This window comes from Salmo trutta, chromosome 16, assembly GCF_901001165.1.
Source record: "Salmo trutta chromosome 16, fSalTru1.1, whole genome shotgun sequence".
Taxonomy (NCBI): domain Eukaryota; kingdom Metazoa; phylum Chordata; class Actinopteri; order Salmoniformes; family Salmonidae; genus Salmo; species Salmo trutta.
In genome coordinates, this window is record NC_042972.1 from 2,413,405 (window position 1) to 2,433,058 (window position 19,654).

At 42.4% G+C, this 19,654-nt stretch overlaps 1 protein-coding gene across 2 annotated transcripts in view; it reads right to left on the reverse strand.

The window, feature by feature from the left end:
- Positions 1–10,655, reverse strand: part of dyrk3 (dual specificity tyrosine phosphorylation regulated kinase 3) — a 32,975-nt gene extending 22,320 nt beyond the window's left edge. The window contains exons 1-3 of one of the 2 annotated variants that reach the window (XM_029692739.1): positions 9,819–10,655; positions 9,488–9,578; positions 1,279–1,388 (exon numbers count right to left, since the gene is read on the reverse strand). In XM_029692739.1, the coding sequence (XP_029548599.1) occupies positions 1,279–1,388; positions 9,488–9,530 (153 nt within the window). In that variant the 5' untranslated portion in view covers positions 9,531–9,578; positions 9,819–10,655. Of the gene's footprint in view, positions 1–1,278; positions 1,389–9,487 lie in introns of both variants that reach the window. The other variant, XM_029692736.1, reaches the window with a different exon arrangement.
- Between the last annotated feature and the right edge of the window lie 8,999 nt (positions 10,656–19,654).

The following is a 19,654-nucleotide window of genomic DNA, read 5'->3' on the forward strand; positions in this document are numbered from 1 at the left end:
CTGTGAAACATATGATATTACAGTTCTTCAGGTCCCGTTGATAGGATAGTCTCAAACGGAGCTCATCCAGTTTATTCTCCAGTGATTGTACGTTCGCCAATAGAACGGAGGGCAGAGGCGGTTTATGTACTCGCCCGACGTAGTTTCGTCAGGGTACCCTCACGTCAGCCTCTCTCTCTCACGTTGCCCTTTTTGGTGTCTCTGGGATTAGGACCTGGTCCGAGGTGAGCAGTATGTTGCCCTTTTTGGTGTCTCTGGGATTAGGACCTGGTCCGAGGTGAGCAGTACGTCCTGCGCCTCCGACTCGTTGAAGTAGAATTCTACTTCCTAATGGGAGGTTAGTGATCCCTGTTCTAATGTCCAGAATCTCTTTTCGGTCTTTACAGTCATAGGAAACGATGACGGAAACATAATTAATATAACTTTTTTGGTACATTAAGTGCAATATGTAACCATTTGGGTGATCTGACCAAATTCCCATAGAAATGTGAGTTATATATATCTGTCATTCTCATTGAAAGCAAGACAAACAAGCGGTAGATCTGTTCTACGTGCTCTATTTCTATGCTTCCCATTCTTAAGTTTAATTTCAGCGTCTTTTACTTTCGGTTTTGTACACCAACTTCAAACCTGCTGAAAATACAATATTTATGGTTATGGAAAATATATTTAACAGCTGTTTAGATTATACAATGATTCTCTACACAACACTTGCTTGTTTTGTCACACAAACTGAAATGAGAATTTTAGGCTCTTGATCAAGGAGGGGGGGGGGGGGATGTCTCTGCTGTTACCAATAGAAGCTTGATTTTGCAGGAAGCTAACCCCTTAGCTAGATAACTAGCCATCAAACTGCAGAGCCATTAGCACGTTTTAAACAGTTAAATTGATAGTTGTAAGATGTCTAGCTGGTAAATATCTAGTAGTGAATCCCCTACTGTAACTAGATCACCTGGCACCTGCTGCACAACAAGGCTCCGGTCTCTCGTCATCACGTGCTTGTAAACAAAACAACATGTGACTGGGGACTACCGGTAAACTTCATCATGAAAAAATAGTTTCAATGAACGCAAATCTGCTTTATATCCTAACATATGGCACACGTAACATAGACTGCAGGTATTTACTCTAAAGAGTAGCTACAAATATAAAAATGTATTTAAAAAAACTTCAAATTAGTACATGTCAACGGTATTGAAAAACCATCCCATGGCCATTTCCAAATATCTGGGTATACTGCCCAACCCTAGTGTGTGTGTGTGTAGTGTGTGTACTCACAGTGTGTTTGGGTATCGGGGGCAGGCCAGCGGGACTGTGTGTGTCTGCTTCTTCCTTCAGTAGGTGGTCAGTTCTCATGTAGGAGTTATAGAGGCCGTCGCCATGACGCGCTGGTGGACACAACACAGGTCAAAGGTCACGCTCTGGATCAACTTCATTGACATTAACAATATAAATCAGACACATTTGTAATAAATAAGTCTAACAGGAGCTCTCATATCGAAACAGTAACCTAACATAGACTGAGTACACATTTTGCCCTCAGAACAGCCTCAAATCGTTGGGGCACGGACTCCACAAGGTAGGGTTTGGGCCACATTTTATCCTCACCGTCCCGGTACCGCAATTTCAACTGTCCCAAACTAAACTTGAACCATCCCAAAATTAAAACACATGCTGTTGTTTTGTTTTTTTTGTGTTGATATGCCAACATGGGTCTAGATCATTTACAATGCTTTTAAAGTAAAGTATTTCAGTCTATATTACATCAACTTCATTTGTTAACATAAAACTTTTTTGCATCTTAATGAAAACAAAAAAACATCCATTACATTATTAGAAAGTATAATGTATTAATGGCATTATTAGAAAGTATAATGTATTAATTGAACATGCTAACCACATGTATAGAATATACAGTACCAGTCAAAAGTTTGGGCACACCTACTGATTTCTTTATTTTCTACATTGTAGAATAATAGTGAAGATGTCAAAACTATAAAATAACATATGGAATCAGTCTCAAGAAAGTTTGGCTACATTTTCAGGCTCCTCCCTTATATCAGCATCGGTCTGGACATGACAGGCTGTAGCCAATAGGCATAGGCTATCACCTACACATCAACATAAAGGCTAATTACTTATGCACATTTACATACATTTTCTTCACAGAATTCCTACAATTTTTCAGTTTTCAAATCAATTTACTTAGCAATTTTAGTTAATGGCCTTGCAGCCCTGGCAGAAGCCCTTGGTGCCCTGGCAGAAGCCCCTTCCTGAGAGTCTCATCTTTCTACAGAGCGGTAGTTTGTAGGCCAAACCAGTCGGAGACTACAGACGTTTTCGTGAGAAGACCGATTTTCAGGATGTCTCAGTCTGACAAACATCGCTCTAACTCTGCCATCTTTCACCACAGATGGGGGAAGGGCCATACTGGCGGATGAGATGGATTGAGACACAGCCCATGCAACAACAACAAAAAGATCTGTAGTTTAAACAGATGGGGACGGGCCATACTGGCGGATGAGATGGATTGAGACACAGCCCATGCAACAACAACAAAAAGATCTGTAGTTTAAACAGATGGGGACGGGCCATACTGGCGGATGAGATGGATTGAGACACAGCCCATGCAACAACAACAAAAAGATCTGTAGTTTAAACAGATGGGGATTTCTGCATTATGTTAATTAGATTTCCGTGGAGCAACTTCTAATAACAAAATGTCAGGCCTGTCGTTCCCCCTCTGTGTGCAGGTCTAAGGTGACACACATAGTCCCGCATACTGTGGCATATCATAACCAGACCCTTTCCGTTATCAGATCCCTTCCGTATTAATGATTCTATTTCAGATCACACCTGTGTGTGTCTGTGTTCCATCGCTTCAACGTGGATGCACAGAACAACAAAAAAAAACGGTGGAGACAGACAGACAAGCGGAAAGATGCTGCCGTCACAGTAGCATCTGCTAGCCCCATTAATAGGCCAATAATAGGCCTACCACTTTGAGCAACAGTGGCTCTCTGGCAACCTTAAGCACCTGGCTAAGCCAGTCTGGGGCTGTGAATGGGGTTGACCGGTTCATGCTAGTAATAGCGTTAACCCATAGAGAGCTGTGTGGGTTAGTTAGCATTTGCCAATAGGGAGCTGTGGCGCTAGCATTAGACCATAGAGAGCTATGGGGCTAGTTAGCATTAGCTAATAGGTATCCGTGGAATTCGCCTGCTAGCATTAATTAACCCATAGACCAGGGGTCTCCAACTACTAGTAGTCCGCAGCCCACCTATAAAAAGTACATGCATTTTTACATCACAAGCCGTCCTCAAAGATCTCGGCTATTATCCAATCAAAACCACATCGACATTATCTCCACCCTGGTTAGCCACTATTGGCTTAAAAAGTCAAAACGTAACGATATCTGCCAGTTCATTTCCAGCAATATTGCCCGTCTGTCTGTTACAGGCGTTTGTCTTTTACTCCGTATGTAGTAGCCAGTTAGCGATGCTAATAATTTTCCCCGAAAACCTTCTCAATTAAAAGTTAACTGCAAAGTAGGCTTACCTGACAGAAGTATATAGCATGAGTATTTGTTTTAATTGGGTGGCCATTATTTAGCAAACTCTTGCCATGATATTTGCTGCAGCAGTAGGTCTAAACATCAGCAGAAACATCGCTAGACCGACATATTCCTCTCCTCCTTACAGGGAATTACACTCAAAACTAAATGTTAGTTTCTCTCCTTTATTCAGTAAAGAAAATGGTCATCTGATGTGATTTGAGCCTTGACATGGACTCAGGACATTCATTTCCGTTGTTTCTCTAGGAATAATTGTAATATTGAGAGAAAAAAGATATAAAATCCCAAACCAAGAAAAATAAAACAGACTTTGGTTTTAACCTGTTGGGGCTAGGGGGCAGCATTTGCACGGCCGGATAAAAAACGTACCCGATTTAATCTGGTTACTACTCCTGCCCAGTAACTAGAATATGCATATAATTATTGGCTTTGGATAGAAAACACCCTAAAGTTTCTAAAACTGTTTGAATGGTGTCTGTGAGTATAACAGAACTCATTTGGCAGGCCAAAACCTGAGAAGATTCCTTACAGGAAGTGGCCTGTCTGACCATTTCTTGCCCTCCTTGATCATCTCTAACAAAAACAGGGGATCTCTGGCATGACGTGACACTTCCTACGGCTCTCAGAACCCGGGAAAAAGCTGAATGACGTAATTCAAGGCCCAGGCTGAAACACACTAGCGCGTTTGGCAAGTGCTCTATCAGAGGGCCATTAGACTGAGGCTCGTGCATGAGGGGATAGCATGCTTTTACTTTCACTCTCTTTGTAATAAAAAAAGATTTCCCGGTCGGAATATTATCGCTTTTTTAAGAGAAAAATGGCATAAAAATTTATTTTAAACAGCGGTTGACATGCTTCGAAGTACGGTAATGGGATATTTAGACATTTTTTGTCACGAAATGCGTCGTGCTCGTAACCCTTATTTACCCTTTCGGATAGTGTCTTGAACGCACGAACAAAACGCCGCTATTTGGATATAACTATGGATTATTTGGGACCAAACCAACATTTGTTATTGAAGTAGAAGTCCTGGGAGTGCATTCTGACGAAGACAGCAAAGGTAATAACATTTTTCTTATAGTAAATCTGACTTTGGTGAGTGCTAAACTTGCTGGGTGTCTAAGTAGCTAGCCCTGTGATGCCGGGCTATCTACTTAGAATATTGCAAAATGTGCTTTCACCGAAAAGCTATTTTAAAATCTGACATATCGAGTGCATAGAGGAGTTCTGTATCTATAATTCTTAAAATAATTGTTATGTTTTATGTGAAAGTTTATCGTGAGTAATTTAGTAAATTCACCGGAAGTGTTCGGTGGGAATGCTAGTCACATGCTAGTCACCTGCTAATGTAAAAAGCTGTTTTTTGATATAAATATGAACTTGATTGAACAGACATGCATGTATTGTATAACATAATGTCCTAAGACTGTCATCTGATGAAGATCATCAAAGGTTAGTGCTGCATTTAGCTGTGGTTTGGGTTTATGTGACATTATATGCTAGCTTGAAAAATGGGTGTCTGATTATTTATGGCTGGGTACTCTGCTGACATAATCTAATGTTTTGCTTTCGTTGTAAAGCCTTTTTGAAATCGGACAGTGTGGTTAGATTAACGAGAGTCTTGTCTTTAAAATGGTGTAAAATAGTAATATGTTTGAGAAATTGAAGTAATAGCATTTCTAAGGTATTTGAATATCGCGCCACGGGATTCCACTGGCTGTTGAATAGGTGGGACGCTAGCCCATAGAGGTTAACAGTTTAGTTAGCGTTAGCCCCATAGATAACTGTGTAGCTAAGTTAGCCCCATAGATAACTGTGGCGCTAAGTTAGCCCCATAGATAACTGTGGCGCTAAGTTAGCCCCATAGATAACTGTGGCGCTAAGTTAGCCCCATAGATAACTGTGGCGCTAAGTTAGCCCCATAGATAACTGTGGCGCTAAGTTAGAGTTAGCCCCATAGAAAGATGTGTAGCTAGCTAGCGTTAGCCCTATAGATAACGGTGTAGCTAAGTTAGCCCCATAGATAACTGTGTAGCTAAGTTAGCGTTAGCCCCATAGAGAACTGTGACGCTAAGTTAGCGTTAGCCCCATAGAGAACTGTCACTAAGTTAGCGTTAGCCCTATAGATAACGGTGTAGCTAAGTTAGCGTTAGCCCCATAGAGAACTGTCACTAAGTTAGCGTTAGCCCCATAGATAACTGTGTCACTAAGTTAGCCCCATAGAGAACTGTGTCGCTAAGTTAGCGTTAGCCCCATAGAAAGATGTGTAGCTAAGTTAGCCCCATAGATAACTGTGTCGCTAAGTTAGCCCCATAGAGAACTGTGTAGCTAAGTTAGCGTTAGCCCCATAGAGAACTGTGTCGCTAAGTTAGCCCCATAGATAACTGTGTCGCTAAGTTAGCGTTAGCCCCATAGAAAGATGTGTAGCTAAGTTAGCGTTAGCCACATAGATAACTGTGTCGCTAAGTTAGCGTTAGTTGAAACGGACATCAGTGTATTGCTATCAGTTGAGTTAGAGTTAGCCCTAAGAGAGCCATGTTAGCTAGGGATTAACCCATAGAGAGATGTGGGGTTAGTTAGAGCTGTGTCGCCAGGCTCCTGTCCTGTGTTGCACTGTCAAACAGACGTGCTCTGTGTTGTGGGGGTACAATACACACGGCCTGCATGAAAGGAGAGTTAAGACTGTGGATTCAGCACTTTACCCCCATATTCACATTCACTCTGGCCCCAAACATTACTACTGAACCCTCCCCCATAACTTAACTCAAACCAAAAGGGTTGGCGTCAATTTCATGTGAATGGCACTGTTGTTATGGAAAAACGTAGCTATTTAGCAAACACACCGCCTGTGTCTGTATGCGGAAGGTGGTGGTCCAGGAGGGACAAACACCACAGAGAGTAGAGCGAAGGGAACAACCCCAGACCCCAGAAATGTTTCAGATCACGTGTCATAAACCAGACTATTAACAATGGTGCAACAGCGTAGACACAGACTGCTGGCTAGACTATAGCTGACTCAACTGTCTGTCCATACAGAACTACTGAGAGATATCTATTTATTTCATAAGACTATATTGACTTGCCTAGTTAGCTAAATACTTTTTTTTTTTTTAAATAGATTCAAAGACCTGCAAAGAAACATGAGTTCAGCACTTGTTCCAGTGTTGACTGGCTCTGGAGTCGAGTACTTACAGCCATGCAGGAGTCTAGTGTTTGTCTGATCAATAGACACAAAGTTGCAACTGTCAGAAAACAACTTGTTTACCTCCACTGAGTGGAACTGATCCAACGCTATTATGACATCACAGTCTACAGTGCTCCCATTTTGAGGGCATACGCTCCTAAATATTTTGCTGTGCAACTTAGAATTTTTTTATTTGGTAGCACCAGTGTCCCTAGAGAAAAATGAAAATCACCGAACTGCGTATTGCGGTTTTAATACCTCAAAACATTTGTTTTTATCGTGTGCCTTCATTTCTTTGTCACCGTAGGGTCTTGGTCTGCCTGACAAATCAGACTGCGATTACCTCTGGTTCACAGTCTAAAGATTAATGCCATACAATTTGCTTGGAAAAACTTCCACTCACAAGCTATAAAGCCAGAATGTTCAATATTTTTTTTATGTATCGGTTGTTTCGTGCAGCCAGTCTGGTGTTTGAGTTCAAATTCATATCATATAGTTCATATTTCTACCACCAGAAGCATGTGGAGAACCATGTAAACACATGCATGAGCTCTGCAAACATGCATGTATTTTCATCTTGTGTACATGCTTCAGGTGACAAATCTGAACACACTACCAGCGCTTTGAAAAGTTAATACAATTATACTTTCCTGTGGATATATATATATATATATATATATAGTCTCACATTCCTACCTGCAAAAGAACCAACCGCACAGACAACCAGTGAAGTATCATTTTACTCAGCATTCTGTCTTGTAGAGGTCATGAGAGGAAACGTGCCTGATCCAAAACACTAATTTTCTGCCTGACGTAGAATTGTAATGCAATTCCTCTTCGGTGGATTTTAACGGCAGTTGGCATCTAATTATGTTGCATTACCGCCTCCAACTGAACTACAGTATATATCCATTATACGTTGTAATACAAAATGGGAAAAGGGGAAACTGGAAAAAAAATTATAAATAGAAAAATACTAATATATAGTGTATTCAGAAAGTATTCAGACCCCTTGACTTTTTCCCCACATTTTGTTATGTTACAGCCTTATCCTAAAATGTATTATTATTTTTTTAAATCAGCCTATCCACAATACCCCATAATGACAAAGCGAGAACAGGTTTTTAGAAATGTTTGCAAAGATTAAAAACAGAAATACCTAATTTACATAAGTATTCAGACCCTTTGCTATGAGACTCGAAATTGAGCTGAGGTGCATCCTGTTTCCATTGATCGTCCTTGAGATGTTTCTACAACTTGATTGGACTCCACCTGTGGTCAATTCAATTGATTGGACATGATTTGGAAAGGCACACACCTGTCTATATAAAGGTCCCACAGTTGACAGTGCATGTCAGAGTAAAAACCAAGCCATGAGGTCGAAGGAATTGTCTGTAGAGCTCCGAGACAGGATTGTGTCGAGGCACAGATCTGGGGAAGGGTACCAAAAAAAATGTCTGGAGCATTGAAGAACCCCAAGAACACAGTGGGCTCCATCATTCTTAAATGGAAGAAGTTTGGAACCACCAAGACTCTTCCTAGAGCTGGCCGCCCGGCCAAACTGAGCAATCGGGAGAGAAGGGCCTTGGTCAGGGAGGTGACCAAGAACCCGATGGTCACTGACAGAGATCCTCTGTGGAGATGGGAGAACCTTCCAGAAGGACAACCATCTCGGCAGAACTCCACCAATCAGGCCTTTATGGTAGAGTGGCGAGAGGGAAGCCACTCCTCAGCAAAAGGCACATGACAACCCGCTTGGAGTTTGCCAAAAGGCACCTAAAGACTCTCAGACCATGAGCAACAAGATTCTCTGGTCTGATGAAACCAAGATTGAACTCTTTGGCCTGAATGCCATGCATCCCTACAGTGAAGCATGGCGGTGGTAGCATCATGCTCACAATAACTTTATCAGGAGCTTCATGAAATGGGTTTCCATGGCCGAGCAGCCACACACAAGCCTAAGATCACAATGCGCAATGCCAAATGTCGGCTGGAGCGGAGTAAAGCTCGCCGCCATTGGACTCTGGAGCAGTGGAAACGCATTCTCTGGAGTGATGAATCAAGCTTCACCATCTGGCAGTCAGACGGACGAATCTGGGTTTGACGGATGCCAGGAGAACGCTACCTGCCCCAATGCATAGTGCCAACTGTGAGGTTTGGTGGAGGAGGAATAATGGTCTGGGGCTGTTCGATGAGCAGGTGACCACATTCTTGAAAATACACTACGTGACCAAAAATAAGCAACAGTCCTTGACTCCCAAGCTATTTTGAGATGATCAACTGTCTTGAACCATGGAAACAAAATAATTCAGGGACAAATGTTACATTTGTGTTCAACAAAATGGCTAGCTAACAAATGATGGCCGGTGAAATGCCACTGTGTGCAATAACTGATACTAGAATCACATCTATCCTGATGCCTAGTCACTTTACCTTGCATTCATGTACATATCTGAAATACCTCCTACCTCTGCACATTGATCTGGTACTCCCTGTATATAGCGCCATTATTCTGTATTTCATTGTATTCTTTGTGTTACTAACTTATTGTATTATTTTTAAACTCTGCATCGTTGGGAAGGGCTCGTAAGTAAAGCATTTCATGGTAAAGTCAACACCAGTTGTATTCGGCACATGTGACAAATAGAATTTGCTTTGAGTACATTAATGTAACGTTACAGTAAGTACATTAGAACACAGTACGAAGCCAGTTATAATCAGTTAATTACCTGCTGTTATGGGGCCTTCTGCTTTTCTTTGTAATACCATCATGATTGCAGTTTAACGTTGAAGCCAGCATCCGAGGTGGAAGTTAAAAATCTTTAGTAAAAACAACCGTATAAAATTTTAAAACATTGCCAACACTTGGCTAGTTATAATAAAATACTTAAGAGGGCAGCTTGTATCACTTGTAATTCGTGTTCGTGTAGCTAGTTCAAGTGATCCAAAAATATCCCGATAGCCAACTTCGTTGGATGAAATATAGCTACATAAGTTGGTTTTAATATAGCTTTCCTCACTTGCTCAACTTTAATATTCTAGCTAGGACTCTCTACCTACACAATCTGACCTTGCTCTCGTCCTAAAAACCATGGCTTTGCCAACTCGCTAGCCCTGCAGTGTGGAAAAAGTTCCAGCGATGGGGGTCGTTTCTCGTTTCCGTCAGCTAACGATAGCACAGCCACAAAAACACACGTCCGACTGAGCAAACGTTGAATTACTCCCGCTGTCCAAAATAGTTGGAGTCCCAAAATGACAGCTTAGCTGTCTGACCCGTGTGGCCCTCGTCTTTCTCTGTCGGTTGATTACTATATCCACACAGAGAACCATTCCCAAAGGAAAAAAATCTCGAGTTTATTTGCGTTGACTGATTAGTTAGCAATGTAACTAGTGAGTTTCTTGCTTCGATCGGACCAGGATTCGTCCTTCTTCCGGAATGCTTGGGAAGCTGTTTTCTCTTGAGACGGGTTATCGTCGGTTAGCTAGCTAGCTAGCAGAGTAGCTAGCTAACGTTACCTCAACTCTGGGCAAAAGCCCTCCGTTCTCGCTGAATTCAGAGATCTCTTTCGGGTAATATTATATGTCCTCAGTGCGTTAGCGCCGTTTTAAAAACGACTTATGATTTAACCAGTCTTGTCAACAGCAGGAGCTCCTATATTTTTTGTTGTTGAGTGTGATTGTCTGGTTTGTTGCTAAGGGCGTCTTCGCCGTGTTTCGAGTAGAGTCGTTAAACAGGTGGTAGGGGCTAGAGTGAGGCGGGGGTTAAAGCGCCGCCATCTTGGCTCAAAGTGACAGGGTGTTTCCACCAGGGTTCCATTGTTGTTCCTATCGGGGGGTTAAAGCGCCGCCATCTTGGCTCAAAGTAACAGGGTGTTTCCACCAGGGTTCCATTGTTGTTCCTATCGGTGGAGGGGTTAAAGCGCCGCCATCTTGGCTCAAAATAACAGGGTGTTTCCACCAGGGTTCCATTGTTGTTCCTATCCAGTGGTGTCTACATGGATATATATCGTGGCCATCCGAGTTACTAGCTACATAAAACAAGAAGACGGATAACGATCCGTGTATTTAGTGTTGGGGAAAAACCGAGGCTTTCTGAAGGCTTTCAACAAATTGTGTCGGAAAACGGTTCAATTTACTCGCAGCTTCATTAGAGGTTCACAATGCACGTTAGTGACATCTGCTGGTCAGCAATAAGTGCTTGTAAGATTCATGTTTTCCCCCGTAATTTTCAGCAAAACTTGTTGTTGTTTTATTAGTCCATAATTAGTTGGAATACCAGGCTCGAATCTTATATCGTGCTGCCCTTTTTGCCTTCAAGTTGACTAATCTTAAAAGACGAATTATTTGAACAACAATGCAGAATGTGTGCTTTCCGGTGGCGACCCGTCATTCAGGGCAGGTGATTTGAGCCCCACAATGTGTACAGTAGCTTTGATTGGACTGATCATGTCAACATCATACTTTCAAAACCTTAGCTAGCAGTCATCATCATGAATCAAGTCGACAACCTACTGGGTAATCCTTTTCAATCCTTGTCATATGAAGAGAAATAACGAAGAGAAATGACAGATAAAACATATCGTTGCTCATCGGCCATTAGACATAAACATTACACAACAAGTTGGAAATCACAAACTCAACAATGAGTGGTTTGGAAGGAGTCAGTGACAGTGTCTAAATCCAAGCATTGCAAAGCAATCATTAGCCTGCTATTCAGTGGAGTCGCTGTGTGGTCCCAAATCTGGGATTAAGGGGCTCTTTTTCAAGTTTAAAATGACAAACATTCAACATTGGCCATGCTGTCATTGAAGCATGATTTGTTCTGCTCCCAAAACAACTGTTAACTCGGAACTGCGAAAACTTGACTTCAGTGAGTTCAAGACAACTGGGAAGCCGGGAATAAACGAGCTCCGACTGGGAAAATATGTTTTGAATGGTCATCCAACTAGGAATTGTAAATCCGGCCTCTTTCTAGAGCTACGACCTAAAGATCAATGACGTCATCGTGATTAGACTTTTTCTGGGTTTCCAGTTATTTTGAAATTCCATAAATCCAGAGAATGCCAGACTTTTATGATAAAATTTGCCCACGAAGGACTGCCGCACCACCTTCCTGTTCAAATGAGTCCAAAAATATATTGTCTGCTGCTGCATAAATGATGTAATATGCCAGGAAGATGTGTATACTGTAGCTAAGAAAGTAATACGTGTATGTTGTGTAGTAAGACGTTAGTAGCCCATGTGCCTCACCCTAATAATTATATTTACCCCTCTTCATTTCACCTACTGTTCTGACTTTGTGGTGCACATGTAGCCTATAACCTGTTTTAGAGAAATGTAATCATTGAATATTGTAAGAGCTTTCATTGTCTGTTTATATGCCCCCTTTATTTATCCTACAGTTGTGACTTGGTGTAAAGGGAGAACACTAAGAACGACCCATGTTCTGAATTCTGTCACTGTACATTTCAAAAGTGCTGATCAAATAGTTATTGACTACGTCAGTCCTAGCTCGCTCATTAATGTCTTAATCAAAATTACGGATTGCCTCTAATCCACTTGTCGTCCCCTTATGCAATAGCTCGTACATCTCAACTGGCATTAGAAACCACATTTGTTTAAGCAAGTCAGCCATATCAGCTATGTTTTTTTTAAAAGGCAGTAAATGAGGCTGAATGAACTGTTTTGCTGCCAGACAAGGCTCCGCTGATAACCAGGTGCAGCAGTGGTAAGGTGTTGGGACTGCATTATGTAGGCGGTTTGTGGGCGCCGTTTGTCACCGTTAAAGTGCAATTAATGTTTAGCGTTGTGTTGTGGCTTTGCTGGCATGCATCCCACTTTTTTTTCTTTTTTTTTTAACCCCACCAAGATTCACATGCTAAAATTCGCACTGGTGCTTTCACATAAAAAAAAAAAAAAAATTCAAAATAGTGTGCCTTCAACGGGATTCGACCCTCACGCCCCTGAATGTTCAATAGTTCCTTCTTCTTCTTCTTCTTTGGTATAATGGCTTTCGCAAGAATTATATTCCGTCATCTACTGTACAGGTGGATAATAAGGATCCAAAAAGGAAAACATTGGGGTAAAAAGTAATAAAAAAATTACATACAAACTACTGGTAGTTTGTATGTATTTAATTCATCCTGACTCTCGTCCTGTCCCACCTGCCACCATGTTTAATTCATCCTCACTCTCGTCCTGTCCCACCTGCCACCATGTTTAATTCATCCTCACTCTCGTCCTGTCCCACCTGCCACCATGTTTAATTCATCCTCACTCTCGTCCTGTCCCACCTGCCACCATGTTTAATTCATCCTCACTCTCGTCCTGTCCCACCTGCCACCCTGTTTAATTCATCCTCACTCATGTCCTGTCCCACGTGCCACCATGTTTAATTCATCCTCACTCTCGTCCTGTCCCACCTGCCACCATGTTTAATTCATCCTCACTCTCGTCCTGTCCCACCTGCCACCATGTTTAATTCATCCTCACTCTCGTCCTGTCCCACCTGCCACCATGTTTAATTCATCCTCACTCTCGTCCTGTCCCACCTGCCACCCTGTTTAATTCATCCTCACTCTCGTCCTGTCCCACGTGCCACCATGTTTAATTCATCCTCACTCTCGTCCTGTCCCACCTGCCACCATGTTTAATTCATCCTCACTCTCGTCCTGTCCCACCTGCCACCATGTTTAATTCATCCTCACTCTCGTCCTGTCCCACCTGCCACCCTGTTTAATTCATCCTCACTCTCGTCCTGTCCCACGTGCCACCATGTTTAATTCATCCTCACTCTCGTCCTGTCCCACCTGCCACCATGTTTAATTCATCCTCACTCTCGTCCTGTCCCACCTGCCACCATGTTTAATTCATCCTCACTCTCGTCCTGTCCCACCTGCCACCATGTTTAATTCATCCTCACTCTCGTCCTGTCCCACCTGCCACCCTGTTTAATTCATCCTCACTCTCGTCCTGTTCCACCTGCCACCATGTTTAATTCATCCTCACTCTCGTCCTGTCCCACCTGCCACCATGTTTAATTCATCCTCACTCTCGTCCTGTCCCACGTGCCACCCTGTTTAATTCATCCTCACTCTCGTCCTGTCCCACCATGTTTAATTCATCCTCACTCTCGTCCTGTCCCACCTGCCACCCTGTTTAATTCATCCTCACTCTCATCCTGTCCCACCTGCCACCATGTTTAATTCATCCTCACTCTCGTCCTGTCCCACCTGCCACCATGTTTAATTCATCCTCACTCTCGTCCTGTCCCACGTGCCACCCTGTTTAATTCATCCTCACTCTCGTCCTGTCCCACCATGTTTAATTCATCCTCACTCTCGTCCTGTCCCACCTGCCACCCTGTTTAATTCATCCTCACTCTCATCCTGTCCCACCTGCCACCATGTTTAATTCATCCTCACTCTCATCCTGTTCTATTTCCTCCTCAAGCTCTTCCAAAAGTTCTGTGCGATCCTCCACACCATATTCACTCCGTTTTTTTCTTGTCCATCATCTCGTCCTTCACCAGATCTTCCAGAAGGCCTGTGTAATCACCCACTCCATGTTTATTCATACTTTGAGGTTTTCCATCTGTCTTTCATCCAGAGATAGTGCTGGTTGTAACGACGGTCGTCAGGAATGGACCAAGGCGCAGCGGGTTGAGTGCTCATAATTAACTTTAATGAAAACACTTATACAAACAAAACGATGGACGACGAATACAGACTTGAAGGCAAACGACAGCAATTCAAGTGACAACCTCCCACAAATACAAACACACCCTAATATATAGGACTCTCAATCAAAGGCAACTAGACAACACTTTCCTTCAATTGAGAGTCCACACCTCAATTTAATAAACATAGAAACAGACTAACTAGAAAGAACATAGAAATAGACTAACATAGAGCAGTGACCAAAAAACCCCGGAATACATAAATCAACTACCCTCTACATAATACACACACCCCGAACCACATAAACCAAATACCCTCTGCCACGTCCTGACCAGCCTACACTAACAAAATAACCCTCATACTGGTCAGAACGTGACACTGGTAAATCCTGTTCAGGTGTAATAAGTTGTTTTATAAAGATACATTATATATTTTGAATGCTACACTAATGTATTTATCCTTTATTAATGTATGTATAAAACATAGCTATTAACATAGCACAAATACCTTTTCCTGACTGTATTTCAGAGGGGTTGAGTTAAATGCGAATGACACATTTCAGTGGCTGTCTAGTTATCAGTTACAGTGGTAGGGTTACAGTTGAAGTCGAAAGTTTACATGCACTTAGGTTGAAGTCATTAAAACTAGTTTTTCAACCACTCCACAAATTTCTTGTTAACAAACTATAGCTTTGGCAAGTCGGTTAGGAAATCTACTAAGTAATTTTTCCAACAATTCTTTACAGACAGATTATTTCACTTATAACTCACTGTATCACAATTCCAGTGGGTCAGAAGTTTACATACACTAAGTTGACTGTGTCTTCAAACAGCTTGGAAAATTTCCTGAAATTATGTCATGGCTTTAGAAGCTTCTTATAGGCTAATTGACATAATTTGAGTCAATTGGAGGTGTACCTGTGGATGTATTTCAAGGCTTACCTTCAAACTCAGTGCCTCTTTGCTTGACATCATTGGGAAAATCAAAAGAAATCAGCCAAGACTTCAGAAATAAAAATTGGAGACCTGCACAAGTCTGGTTCATCCTTGGGAGCAATTTCCAAACGCCTAAAAGTACCAGGTTCATCTGTACAAACAATAGTATGCAAGTACAAACACCATGGGACCATGCAGCCGTCATACTACTCAGGAAGGAGACGCATTTTGTCTCCTAGAGATGAACGTACTTTGGTGCGAAAAGTGCAAATCAATCCCAGAACAACCGCAAAGGACGTTGTGAAGATGCTGGAGGAAACAGGTACAAAAGTATCTATATCCACAGAAGAACGAGTCCTATATCGACATAACCTGAAAGGCCGCTCAGCAAGGAAGAAGCCACTGCTCCAAAACCGCCTTAAAAAAGCCAGACTACGGTTTGCAACTGCACATGGGGACAAAGATCGTACTTTTTGGAGAAATGTCCTCTGGTCTGATGAAACAAAAATAGAACTGTTTGGCCATAATGACCATCATTATGTTTGGAGGAAAAAGGGGGAGGCTTGCAAGCCAAAGAACACCATCCCAACCGTGAAGCACGGGGGTGGCAGCATCATGTTGTGGGGGTGCTTTGCTGCAGGATGGACTGGTGCACTTCACAAAATAGATGGCATCATGAGGGAGGACAATTATGTGGATATATTGAAGCAACATCTCAAGACATCAGTCAGGAAGTTAAAGCTTGGTCACAAATGGATCTTCCTAATGGACAATGACCCCAAGCATTCTTCCAACGTTGTGGCAAAATGGCTTAAGGACAACACAGTCAAGGTATTGGAGTGGCCATCACAAAGCCCTGACCTCAATCTTATAGAAAATTTGTGGGCAGAACTGAAAAAGTGTGTGCGAGCAAGGAGGCCTACAAACCTGACTCAGTTACACCAGCTCTGTCAGGAGGAATAGGCCAAAATTCACCCAACTTATTGTGGGAAGCTTGTGGAAGGCTACCCGAAATGTTTGACCCAAGTTAAACAATTTAAAGGCAATGCTACCAAATACTAATTGAGTGTATGTAAACTTCTGACCCACTGGGAATGTGATGAAAGAAATAAAAGCTGAAATAAATCATTTTCTCTACAATTATTCTGACATTTCACTTTCTTAAAATAAAGTGGTGATCCAAACTGACCTAAGACAGGGAATTTTTACTAGGATTAAATGTCAGGAATTGTGAAAAACTGAGTTTAAATGTATTTGGCTAAGGTGTATGTAAACTTCCCACTTCAACTGTATCTAGGTACTAGGTCTAGGTCTCCCTATTTGAAACTCATCATACTGGTGCACACTCACTGTACTTCATTTAGGCCTACAGTATGTTTTTTAAATGTTTTTAAAAGGCATTGTTCGTCTGTAAAATAAACCGTGTATATATAGCGCTGTTAAAGTGGATTATGAAAGTATGGATCAGCAACTCAGACATCTTTAAAAAAAACTAGCTGTAATCCAGGCCCTAATAATAATATGTTGTGGAGCACTCAGGACCTCTCCGGGGGCAGTGATGCAGGTAGAGCTGGGAGAGATGCCGTTAAAGTGAAGAAGACAACATCTAGCCATGACATATTGGGTAAATCTACAAGGACATGAGGTTACACATGCTACATCAAAGGTGTCACACCCTGATCTGTTTCATCTGACCTTGTGATTGTCTCCACCCCCTCCAGGTATTGATCTGATCTGACCTTGTGATTGTCTCCACCCCCTCCAGGTATTGATCTGATCTGACCTTGTGATTGTCTCCACCCCCTCCAGGTATTGATCTGATCTGATCTGACCTTGTGATTGTCTCCACCCCCTCCAGGTATTGATCTGATCTGACCTTGTGATTGTCTCCACCCCCTCCAGGTATTGATCTGATCTGACCTTGTGATTGTCTCCACCCCCTCCAGGTATTGATCTGATCTGACCTTGTGATTGTCTTCACCACCCTCCAGGTATTGATCTGATCTGACCTTGTGATTGTCTCCACCCCCTCCAGGTATTGATCTGATCTGACCTTGTGATTGTCTCCACCCCCTCCAGGTATTGATCTGATCTGACCTTGTGATTGTCTCCACCCCCTCCAGGTATTGATCTGATCTGTCAACCTTGTGATTGTCTCCACCCCCTCCAGGTATTGATCTGATCTGTTTGATCTGACCTTGTGATTGTCTCCACCCCCTCCAGGTATTGCTCATCTTCCCCTTTATTTATACCTGTGTTCTCGGTTTGTCTGTTGCCAGTTCGTCTTGTTTGTCAAGTCAACCAGCATTTTATCTCCGCTCCTGCTTTTCCCCAGTCTCTCTTTTTCTGCCCTTGTTTTTTTTTGCCTGCCCCTTGTTGCCGTAATAAACAATGTTACTTCAACACAGTCTGCATTTTGGGTCTTTCCTGAAACGTTATACTTGCAGTGCTTCTGCCGTTAAGTCTTGGAGGCCCAAACACTTCTCGGCTGCAGATATAACGATGTCCAGCTTCTTGGACTTCTTGGACACTTGTACTTAATAACTGTGACTATAAATGTTACAAAATCTACCTTCTTCACAATAAGTGTATCCAGATCACTTGATTGACGTATAACATTTGCAACTTGTTGTGGTGCATCCAGTGCCATATCTTCTCCTGAACTGTGACCTCTTGCTCAATGCTCTTCACTGCCTCCACATAGGAAGTGTGGGTTCACAGCTCCAATCCAGATGTGTTGGTCATTACTGAGACGGGGTTAAGGAAGAGTGTTTTGAATACTGATGTTAACCTTTCTGGTTCTCACTTTTTTCGGCAAGACAGATCTTCCAAAGGTGGTGGAGTGGTAATCTTTACCAAGGATCACCTTCAGTGCTCGGTTGTCTCCACCAAGTCTGTCCCCAAATAATTTGATTTGCTGGTTTTAAACATTAAACTTTCAAATAGCTCTTTGTTGACTGTTGCTGGGTGCTATCGTCCTCCATCAGCACCAGCCTGTACCCTACCTGCCCTAAGCTCTCTCCTGGCCCCTTACACTAAGTCTGAATTTGTCCTGCTAGGTGATCTAAACTGGGACATGCTTAAACCACCTGACCAAGTCCTAAAGCAATGGGACTCCCTAAATCTTTCTCAGATTATCAACAATCCCACAATGTATGACTCCAAACACCCAGAACAGGCTACTCTCCTTGATGTTATCCTCACAAATAATCCTGATAGGTTTCAGTCTGGTGTTTTCTGTAATGACCTGTTTGATGATGTAATGTTAATGATCACTGTTTTACAGCCTGTGTTTGTAGTGGCTGCTCAGTGAAACAACCTGTCCTGATTTGTCATAGACAAGCTGATCCTAACTGTTGTAGGCCTATTTCTATTTCGCCCTGTTTATCAAAAGTGTTGGAAAAACGTGTCAATAATCAACTGACTGGCTTTCTTGATATCTATAGTGTTCTCTCTGGTATGCAATCTGGTTTCCGCTCAGGTTATGGATGTGTCACTGCAACCTTAAAGGTCCTCAATGATGTCACCACTGACCTTGATTCTAAGCAATATTGTGCTGCTATTTTTATTGACTTGGCCAAAGCTTTTGATACCTTTCCATTCTTGTGGGCCGGCTAAGGAGTATTGGTGTCTCTGAGGGGTCTTTGGCCTGGTTTGATAACTACCTCTCTATAAGAGTGCAGTGTATAAAGTCAGAACATCTGCTGTCTCAGCCACTGCCTCTCACCAAGGGAGTACCCCAAGGCTCGATCCTAGGCCCCATGCTCTTCTCAATTTACACTCAACAACATAGCTCAGGCAGTAGGAAGCTCTCTCATCCATTTATATGCAGATGATACAGTCTTATACTCAGCTGGCCCCTCCCTGGATTTTGTGTTAAATGCTCTACAACAAAGCTTTCTTAGTGTCCAACTAGCTTTCTCTGCCCTTAACCTTATTCTGAAAACCTCCAAAACAACGGTCATGTGGTTTGGTAAGAAGAATGCCCCTCTCCCCACAGGTGTGATTACTACCTCTGAGGGTTTACAGCTTGAGGTAGTCATCTCATACAAGTACAAGTACTTGGGAGTATGGCTAGATGGTACACTGTCCGTCTCTCAGCACATATCAAAGCTGCAGGCTAAAGTTAAATCTAGACTTGGTTTCCTCTATCGTAATCGCTCCTCTTCCACCCCAGCTGCCAAACAAACCCTGATTCAGATGACCATCCTACCCATGCTAGATTACGGAGACGTGATTTATAGATCGGCACGTAAGGGTGCTCTTGAGCGATCAGATTTGC